The sequence below is a fragment of the Cervus elaphus genome, chromosome 8 (genome assembly GCF_910594005.1).
Source record: "Cervus elaphus chromosome 8, mCerEla1.1, whole genome shotgun sequence".
Lineage (NCBI taxonomy): Eukaryota > Metazoa > Chordata > Mammalia > Artiodactyla > Cervidae > Cervus > Cervus elaphus.
Genome location: NC_057822.1, coordinates 3050745 through 3061171, shown reverse-complemented (window position 1 = coordinate 3061171; position 10427 = coordinate 3050745). Strand labels below are relative to the sequence as shown.

Below are 10427 nucleotides of genomic sequence, written 5' to 3'. Positions count from 1 at the left end.
TGGTGCTGATAGCATCCTCGGAGCAGGGATCGTTAGGTCCCGTTCACCCCTGCGATCTTCGGGGCTGCACCCCAGGCTCGGTGTGTGCTGCTGGCTACTCAGAGAGGAACGTGGCCAGAGGCCCCGTTGTCGCAGCGACTGGCTGCAGGTCCCACACGCAGCAAAAAGCGGCAGTTCGGGGGTTGCACTCGGGGATCGCGCGCCCCGCCGCGTCCCCGGGCCAGGCCTGCCCCGCGGGCCGCACCAGTTCCGGGCGCGCCGCAGGGGCGAGAGCGTGCAGCGGGGTGGGGGTGGGGGTGGCTGCTGACCGATCGGGGTCCCAGCGCCTTCCGCATCCCCACCCGCAGGCCCCGCCCCTTCGCGGGCCCCGCCCTCCTCAGGGCCCGCCCCTCGCTTCCGGGTTCGGTGCCCCGCCCCCCCGCGCCGCGCTCCATACTTGGCGATCGCCGAGGCCTTGCGCGCTCATTGGCCGAGAGCCGGCTGCGTGGGGGGCGGGCCCGGGCCGGGCCGGGGCGGGGAAGGAAGGAAGGCGGCGGCGGCGGCGGCTCGGCGCGGGGGGAGGGGGCTCTGACCCGGATGTTCACTCTCGGGCACCCGGGGAAGTGGAAGCGCCGGGCCCTGCTGCGGGGGGGAGAGCCACAGACGCCGGGACCGGGAGCGCCGCCGCCGCCGCCGCCGCCATGGTAAAGGCCCGATGGCCCCCGCCCCGGCCCGGGGCCCCGCCGGGGCTCGGACCCCTCCCGCCGCCCGGCCCGGCCCGCGGAGGGTGGGCTCCCCGGGTGGGGGAGGGGCGCGCCCGGAGCCCGGGGGGACCCCCCCCTCCTCGCCGCCAGCCAGCTCGGGAGGGGACCCGGCTGGGGGCGACCCCGGCCCCAGCCCCTGCTTCCAGCTGGACTCCACGTCCGAGTCCAGGCTGCGCTCCCCCGTAGCCCGGCCCAGACCCTCCTGGACCCATGGTCCTGGCCGGGCACCCCCTTCGGAGACCCAGGCGTGGTCCCTGTTTCCCCCGGCATAGGCCCCCATCCCCTGTCCCTTCGGCCCAAGCTGGGCCGTCGCTTCTTCCTCCTCCGGCCCAGGCTAGGCCTCTGTCCCCGCGTCTCCTCTCTCCATGGCCTCTGTCCGGACCCCCCATTTCCCCCTTCTCCATGGCCTCTGTCCGGACCCCCTATTCCCCCCTTCTCCATGGCTTCTGTCTCCCCTCTCCCCCCTTCTCCATGGCCTCTGTCCGGATCGCCCCTTCTCTGTGGCCTCTGTCCGGACCCCCCACTCGCAGCTTCTCCGTGGCCTCTGCCCCCTTCTCCATGGCCTCAGTCCCCCTCTCCCCCTTCTCCATGGCCTCTGTCCGGACCCCCTATTCCCCCTTCTCCATGGCCTCTGCCCCTTCTCCATGGCCTCTGTCTCCCCTCTCTCCCCTTCTCCATGGCCTCTGTCCCCCGGTCCCCCCTTCTCCGTGGCCTCTGTCCGGACCCCCCACTCGCCCCTTCTCCGTGGCCTCTGCCCCTTTCTCCATGGCCTCTGTCCCCCCGTCCCCCCTTCTCCACGGCCTCTGTCCCCCCGTCCCCCCTTCTCCATGGCCTCAGTCCGGACCCCTGTTCACCCCTTCTCCATGGCTTCAGCCCACATTTGCTCCCCTCCGCTCCGCGGCCTCAGCCTGGCTCGTCTCCTCCCTCGGTCTCAAGTCTGGACCGCACTCCTGCGCCCCGGGCCCCCGCCCGGACGTCACCCTCTCCGTGCCCGCCGTCCCCCTTCCCCGGACTTCTCATCGCTCGGCCTGCGTCAGCCCCACTCTGTCCTGGGCTTGGCCCCCCAGACCGGGGGCCCCCGCTGCCCGCCCTGCCCCCGACCCAGGTGGTCCCCTCACCTCCGCCCGGGGCGCGCCCTCCTTGCCGCCCGTGGGAAACGAGAGGCGCCCCTCGGCCCGGGTGGGGACGCGATCCCGGGGTTACGCGGTGCTCCTCCTGGCAGCGAGCGGGCGAGGGCAGGGCGGGCATCCGTGTACGCGGAAGGCAGCGCGGCGCCCCGCGGGGCCCTCCCAGGCAACTGCCGCCTGGGCGCCGCGGGGCGCGGGGCTGGCGGAGCGCTCTGCCGGGGTCCGCAGGTCGCCCGGGGTGTGCACGCTAGCCGAGGGGAGAGGGCGGGGGAGCCGCGGGCCGGGGCTGAGCGCACAATCGCCCTTGTGAGGCCGCCGCCTTTGGGTGGTCCCCCCGGGCTCCGAGGCCAGCAGACGGCCCGGACACGATGCACCCCTGCAGACGCAGCCTCCCTTTCCCCCTCAACTGTCAACTCGTGAAGGTTGGAACTGCAGATTATGGAGGTGCCTCGGACCAGGTGAGCCGCCGCTGGCTCCCCTCTGCTGTTTGTTTTGGTAATGAAGGCAGCAACTCGGCACTCTGACTGGCCTGAGGTTTCACCTAGGCCCCCCATCGGCCAGCCCTCCACTTTTGGAACCTTCTTGCGGGGCAGGCCCAGCACCCAGGGTGGAAGGGCCAGAGGGCTTCTGCTTCAAGTGGCCAAGGAAGCTTGGGCGAGTGGACTGAGTGCTCAGGCCAGGGGCAGGCAGATGTTTGCATGTGGACTTTGGGCCCCAAGGGTTTTGAGGCTCTCGGTTCCTTGTTTAAGGAAGAGATGTTGCTGCTGAACTAGGGTGACTAATTCAGAGCAGCTCGTTTTTTTCTTAACACCTTCCTGTATGGTAGTGATGAAAAATGTGGCCTTTGTGATTGGCCTTCTCTGATAGCATCGGACTGCAGGGGAGGTGGCCCAACCCCAGGCCTGGGTGGGGAAGGACTTCTCCAGGACAGTTTTGGGTGAGGACTCGGAGGGAGGCTTTGTACATTTGCTGTTAGGGCAGAAGCAGGGAGGAGGGCTGGCGTGGCCAGCGGACCTGCTCACGGCAGCATCTCTGGCTGTGTGGGGGTCGGGTGCAGTGGGGAGCATCTTACCTTGGCCTGAGCCCCAGAGGTGATGGAAGGATGCCTGTAATGACCCAGAAGGGACTGGATGATACTTGAGGCTTCTGAACTTCCTGTATTTGGGTCTTACTTGGATAATCTGAAAGGATCATGGAAGCAGTGGCGGGAAAAGGCCTACATTTCTGGAAGGGTGGGTGGGGCTGCTAGGTGCCAGGCCCTTAACCCACACAGGGCTTTGTGAGGCAGTTGCTGTCCCCATTTTACAGGTGAAGAAGCTGAGGTTCAGACAGTGGAATGATTTACTAAAGATGCTGTTTAGTTGACAGAAGGCTCTAACTGCATCCTTCCCATTGTCCCAGGCTGCTTGTGTGTTGAGGATGCGAAGGACACTGTGTAGAAAACACTGAGGATGGTCACTCAGAAATGGGGAGCGGGGAGCAGCTCTTATTGGCTGCTGACGCGGTTCTGGTCCTTTGCACGGGGATGCCATTTCATAGTGAAACAGTAATGCGGTGATGCAGGCTTTTTTGACGTGAACTCTCTCAGGGCAGGGAGTTTTGTCTTTTGTTTTGCTTGTCTGTATCCCTGGGGCCTAGAACGGTACCTGGCATTGAAGGAAATAGCTTGGAGTGTTCCCTTTTGGGGCGTGTCTTGAACTTAGCCATTTGGATTTCATACTCAGGGCCTTAATAACTTGTTCTTAGTATCCCCCTAGGCTTGTAGGTAATTTCTGACTGCTTATTCAGTTTCTTCCCTGCTTGAATATTCTGACTAATAAACCAACATAGACCAGTTGGGATAGGGCAGAAATGGTGGTATGGGGTTGCATAATAGGTAAATGAATTAAGACCACTGTGTTTTTTATTTTCAGTAGGTTTGATGGTAGAGAAACCAGCTAGTTCTCAGTTATCTAACTTAGAAGGAAATAGCAGTTTGAGAATCTAAAATACTTTGGACTTTGGAGAAAATGCCATGATTTTTGTTGGCATCAGTTACAAATGCATAGGCAAATAGAATTTCTTTGCAGTCTCTTAGCAGGTAATAATCTCACTATTGTAAGTGCTTTATAGTTTCAGAGCACTTTTCCTTGCCCAGCTCTAACTTCTAACGTAGGAACTAGTGTTCATTTAGAGTTAGGATTCTGGTGCTGGGTTGTGGGGCTGCAGCTTGCAGGGATGGGCCGGGCCCCCTCGGAAGTTGTCCCTCCAGCTCCCGCGTGGTTTGGGCTGACAGGAGAGGAGAGGAGAAACAGGTGGAACAGTGCTGCTGGTGTCTCGGCTGGTCTCCTGCTGTGGGTGAGGTGCACAGCTCAGACCCCACAGGTATATACAGCCTTGTTCATTTCAGCCCAGCTGGCTGTTCTTCGGTGGAGTCCTTCACAAACGTAGCCCACGACTGATCGGTTGGCTTGAGGTTAGGGAGATGCTAAATCATCTGATTGAAAGCAGATATTCCTGTGTATAACCCGGAAGTCCTATTCTCTTACGTTCCTTGGGGGAGGGGAGGGGACAGATGACTGACCACACAGGGAAATGGTGGCTGGGCAGGTCCTTGGAACACTGAGCCTTCTTAGACAGGGATGCACTCCATCAGGCAGAGAGTGGGGTGTGAGGAGGTGCTGGCAGCTAATAGGTAAGATGAATACACCGTACACAGCATATGTAGGAGGGGCTTTCTCTGTGCTGTTTGTTCTGTGTGCTGGGGACAAGATTGTACAGTGAACAGGACAGCCAGGGTCCACGCCTTCACAGCTTGCATTGCTTGGCCAGGAGGCATGTCACTCTTACCTGGAGTTTAAGGAAGCAGAGCCTTGTTTAATATAACTGCGTGAGGTGATGTGGGAGACTTAAGAGAAAGTTGGAGCTTGTGCCAGGCTTCAGCCCTGGCCTTGGGGTGTGCTCCCGCCTTTGAGGCAGCACTGCCCCCACGGTCTGTCCCTGCAGATGGGATGCTTTCCCAGCGGGGAAGGTAACCTTGTGCCATGGAAGTCCAGCCCTTCTCTTCTGGGTGGTGACTGCTGATTGAGGATCTGCCGTCATCCAGAAACCTGACTTGGGTCTTGCCTCATCCCAGGATAGACCCTGGAGAGGTTGAGTGACTGGTGTGAGTGGTGGGTCTGGGACTCGGGTGTGGGTCCACCCATCCCCTGTGCTGAACATTCACTCGGTTCTAAGAAACGGCGAGCAGCAGGGACCCCAGTACAGACTCTGGTCCCATTTCTCCTTGTGGTGGATCCCGCCAGTGAGAGAGTGGGGCATGGACATCCAAAGTGTGCAGGATCACCCATGTTAAGACCAGCAAGAGACCCGGCTGGTGGTTCAGTGGCTAAGACTCACACTCCCAATGCAGGGGGCCTGGGTTCCATCTCTGGTCAGAGAGGTAGATTCCACGTGCTGCAGCTAAGAGATTGTGAAGTGAAAGTTGTTCAGTCGTATCAGACTCTTTGCGTCCATGGAATTCTTCAGGCCAGAATACTGGAGTGGGTAGCCTTTTTCCTTCTCCAGGGGATTTTCCCAATCCAGCGATTGAACCCAGGTCTCCCACATTGCAGGCAGATTCTTTGTCAGCTGAGCCACACACCACAACTAAAGATCGTGTGCACTGCAACGAAGATTCAAGATCCCAAGAGCTGCAACTAAGATCCTGGTGCAGCCAAATTAAAAAAAAAAAAAAAAAAATCAGCAAGAGCCATGCCATTTCTGAATCTAGGCTTTCAGAGATCAGCTCTCTGGGGTGAGGAGGTGGAGGCTTGCCCACTGCGGAGCTCTGGCCCACTTCCAACAACCCCACCAGGAAGGTCCACCCTTAGGAGGTAGGCAGCATCGCGTGCAAAAAAGTTAAGACAAGAGCCAGACAGCCTCGGGATAACAGTACCTCCTCGTACGGCTTCTATGAGGATTAAATGAGAATGCTCTTCAAGTGCTTTGAACAACATCCGGCACATAGTTAATATGCATCGTGAATATTGCTGTCACCATTTAACAGATGAGCGTCAAAGGGCTGAGCGGTTCATCTGTCCGTAGCTACTAAGTGGAGGAACCAGCTTTTCTGGTTTCCTAGGTAGACCCCTTTCCTCCACGCCTTCCAGCCTGGTGAAGGCAGATGTGAAGTTTGTTTGGTTTTGGGCTGTGTCTTGAGCAAAGCATGTCGCTGGCAGGGCCTGAGGCTCTGCTCCACCGCAGAGGTGGAGATACCACGTACCAGGCACTGCTGTGGCCTGAGGCCGCGTCTCGGGCTGCAGATACCTGGTCTGTGCCCGGTGGAGCCCCCCATGAACGGAGTCCTTGCCCTCTGCTACACCTGTGAGCTCCTTGAGGGCAGGCACCCTGTCTGTCTGGTTCCCACCAACCACCCATACCTTGCGTGGGCCTCCTGGCCCTTGGTGAGCGCTTCATAGATGCGGAGTGAATGAGAGGTGGGCGCTGAGAGGGGGCTGCTCCCCAGAACGTTGGCTCGGGTTCGGCAGGTGGGTGAGGAGTCCTGTTTCTGCAACTCAGTATGTGTCTGAAGTGAGGATCCTACTCTCCCTCAACGGGCAGAGCGAGGCATTTTCTGGGGGTCCTGGGAGAAAGAGGTAAATATTGTGATGCGCTTGGCGCACAGCACGTGGTCGCTGCCTTCATCGCCTGCCTTGTCTGGTGCCCGCCACGGCAAGGACACGAATCGCCCGGATCCCCACGCTCGGGTCCAGGAGGGGAGGCCGGGTGCATCCAGAAAGCTGAGTGCAGCAGGAAGGAAGTAGTAGAAGGAGAGACTCAGCGGGTCACGCGTCTTCCCATCCTTTTGGGCTTGCCTCGCGGTCCACTGCCTGCTCTATACCCTGCTGACCACACCAGGCAGCCTTGGTGGGGACGGGGTGGGGTGCGGCCCGGAGAGGCCATGACCAGGCGGAGAAGATGGGGTGGGGTGCCGGGGCCTGGAGCAAGAGCGGAGGTCGGGGTGACGGTCCCCTGGCAAGTTTGGGGGCCAACTGCAGACTGCACAGCCGGGGTGGGGGAGCCTCGGCTCGGGAGGGAGTTGTGGGGCGCCTGAGTTGCTAAGCTAAGGAGTTTGCATTTGATCTGGGACAGCGTGGAGCCAAGTTAGATTTTTGACAGGGCAGGTGGAAATTGGAGGAGGCTGGCAGAGTCGTGGTATTTTAGGAAGAGGCATCTGGCGGTGGTGTGCAGCCGGGAGGGAGGCGTTTACAAGCATCAGCCTGCAAGGTTCTCAGGGTCCCGGCCACCGAGGGGCTGTGGGGAGGGAAAAGGAAGGGATGGGTGAGAAAGATGAAGATAGGAAAAAAAAAAAGAAAAAAAAAAGAAAGATGAAGATAGGAAAGCCGTGAGCCGTCGTGATTGATCACGTCTGGGCTGCGGGAAACCTGTCCTGGAGCTGCCCTGTTCAAGCATTTGGACAGGATGCTTTATCACTGACCCAACAGCTATTTCTGGGCAGTTTAAATCCTAGATAGTGGTGTCTGCAAAGCCTTGATATCCTTCTCATGCCTGAACTGGGGTTTCGGTCTGGTTAGCCCAGGGACCCAGCCGCCCAGTCCTCCCTGCCTCTGCGGTGGCACCGAGTCCCGCTCAGCCTGTGTGACCCTCACGTCCCCCTCATCACCTCGCCCATCAGCCCCTAGGGCCCGAGCTCTGGGTACCTGGTGCCTCTGTCACTCGTGATGTTTTTCATCAGGCCGTTCATTCCCTGGATGTTCACCCAGTAGTCAGACCTCCGAGAAGGTGACTCTTAAGCGGAAGAGGCAGGTGAAAACAGGCGGGTCTGAGATTGTGCCTGACCCGGGCATCGGTGCAGAGGCATCACCTGGTCCCTTCTCCCTGCCCCCCACCCCCACCCCATTTCAGACAGCCCTGAACACCTGTGAGAGGAACCTTCCTCTGCAACTGTTTCTTCCAAGGCCGCAGCCCTGGCTGCTACCTCCACCTGCCCCATGGCGGTTATTGTGAGGATTGAGTGAGTTTGCATGTGGAAAGGGTAGAAGGTGCCCCGTACCCTGTCAGTACAGCAGGACTGATTATTTTACTAACATCGATGGCTAAGAGGTGGTGTTTCACTTAACCTCCAGGCCGCCTGGGAGCAAAGTGGTAGTGGGCCCCGGTTCTGCTGGGACCCCAGAGAGGCAGAGGCCCTTGACTTCGGCCGGCGATCAGAAGGGCCTCCAGCCCTGTGCTTTCTGGCCGTGAAGCTCTTACCGCACCGCAGGTCGCAAGCGCGCGTGTCCACTGGCTCGGCCCAACCGTCTCCACCCATGGCTTAAACCGCTCCGCAAAGCTTCCTCTTCTAGCATGGAACTCGGCAGGACCGTTCTGAGTTAGGATCTGCTTGGAAATCAGTGTTAGTTTAGCATTGCCTGGACTTAGTGTCTCAGAGGTTTCCGTAAGATTTGGGCGGAGACTCGCTACAGGTACTCAGTGCAGTATCTTTATGTAAAAAGTGAGGGTCCTGTCAAAGTGCTTTTGCACGTTCCCTTTCTGCCGGGGTCCAGGACAAGCAGGGTCCCCTTGGAGGTGCCAGGGGCTCTCTCCCCCTTGTCAGTGGCCACGAGAGAGGCAGGCAGGCCGGGTGTGGCCTGCTCACAGGGCCCGCTGCCGCTTGAGCTGTCTCCATGAGTCTTTGGCCCTGAGGAGGTGCATCTGATTTCACCTGGACGGGCCTCCCACGTGCGGTTCTGGGCCCAGGAGCTTGGAGGACGAGCTTTTTACCCGCCGCACTCCTGCGGGGAAGTCTGGTCTAAGACCCTGTGGCCCCTGGGGGAGCTCCTTTTGGGTTTGTCCCGGTCTGACCTGAGGCTCCGTTTTCTGTTACCCCTTGCTTCTCCGCTGCGCGCGGCTTGGTCAGCGCGGTTCGCGGGGCTGGACGCGGAGAACGCAGCAGCGGCCGGGCTGCCGCTCCAGGCACTTGGCTCTGTGAGTGTCTTTTCTTTTTGCCACATCACGCGGCAAAGGCGGAATCTTAGTTTCCTGGCCAGGGGTGAAACCCGCGTCCCCTGCGTTGGAAGGCGGAGTCTTAACCCCTGGACCACCAGGGAAGTCTCGCTTTGAGATTTTCTGATGTGTGTCGTCCTTGCTTCCTTCTGTTCCCTCCTCCAGACAGCTCCTGTCTCAGAATCTCTTGCAGCCGTAGGGGGTGTGGCGCCCCGATAGTCCAGGCTTTTGAGGCCTCTGACTTGGTCTTGGGGAACAGGAAGTGGAGGTGCAGGGTCGCTCCCGTGCGTCATCAGGTCTCCCTCTATCAGTCACAGAACCACCCCCCTCTGCCCTGGTTTCTTCTGGGTGCACAGCTACTCACTCTAATTCTCTCAGCCCCAGCCCGGTGTTGTGCAGACAAAGCTCAGAAAACTTTAGTAATTTGCCTAAGGGGCCTGGCTAGTTAGTGCCAGAGCCAGCATTCGGATCCAGCCCATCCCACTCCTGTCTGGTGAGTTCTGTGGTCCTGCCTGTCTCACGCGTGGACCCACCAGGATGTTTATTTTATAGATGAGGAACTGGGGGCCGCGGGGCTCACCTGCAGGTCCCGCCACGGTGGCTGAAGAAGTCTGAGTTTAGGTTAGAAGTTGAGAGTTGGGACTTCCCGGGTGGCCCGGTGGCTAACAGTCTGCCTTGCAATGCGGGGGATTCGGGTTCCAGCCCTGGGGGGCGGGGGGGTGACCAGGATCCCAGGTGCTGCGGAGCTCCTGAGCCTGAGCACTGCCACTCGAGTCCGCGCGCTGCAGTGGAAGATCCCACGTGACTCAACTGTTGAATCCACGGGCTGCTACTCAGACCTGACGTGGCTGAATAAGTGAATACTTAAAAAAAAAAAAATGTTCGGAGGGCCCTTGAGTTCAGGGTGTTGAGAATGAACGCCGCTGGGACCTCCTGAGCCGTGGTCTGTTTTCAGAAAGGTGCCTGCTGAGCCTTCAGGCGGTAGGTGCGTCTCGTCTGCCCTTCTTAGGGGCACCTGGGCGTTCCGGGCAGTGCTGCCCGTCGTTCTGTCGGTGTGCACGTCCTGGTCGCTGAGGGCACCTGGGCTCTTCCCCATGAGGCCCAGCCCAGCCTGGGCACCAAAGACCGGGTCGCGGTGCCTGGGGACCTGCGGGGAAGGACCATGCTGTTTTAGTAGTTGTCTGACCTTGAGCAGGGTGAGCTGGTTACCCTCGTGATGCCTGATACCTTCTGTTTCTTGTCCTTGGGAGGGAAGACAAATGCCTATTCCTCAGCTCAGAGCTGCGTGTGGTCACCATGGTCCACTGTCCCTGGCACACGGCCACGTTTTCGTGTTGAATGGGTGAATGTCTAGTAGGTCCTATATGAACGTAAGTGCCCCCCGCCCGTTGACTTGAAACATGTGCGTGCGTGCTCAGTTGAGTCTGACTATGCGACCCATGGGCTGTAGCCCACCAGGCTCCTCTGTCCATGGGATTCTCCAGGCAAGAACACTGGAGTGGGTTGCTGGGCCCTCCTCCAGGGCATTTTCCCCACCCAGGAATCAAACCCATGTCTCCTGCGTCTCCTGCGTTGCAGGCAGGTTCTTTAC

The 10427-nt window shown here is 59.6% G+C and overlaps 1 protein-coding gene across 4 annotated transcripts in view; it reads left to right on the top strand.

The window, feature by feature from the left end:
* The first annotated feature begins 532 nt into the window (after positions 1-532).
* The window catches only part of CAPZB (capping actin protein of muscle Z-line subunit beta), a 138261-nt gene continuing 128366 nt past the window's right edge, over positions 533-10427 (top strand). For 2 of the 4 annotated variants that reach the window (XM_043909009.1, XM_043909008.1), the window contains exon 1: positions 533-683. In XM_043909009.1, coding sequence (XP_043764944.1) covers positions 681-683 — 3 coding nt within the window. In that variant the 5' untranslated portion in view covers positions 533-680. Of the gene's footprint in view, positions 684-2175; positions 2329-10427 lie in introns of those variants that run through there. The other 2 variants (XM_043909007.1, XM_043909006.1) reach the window with 2 other exon arrangements.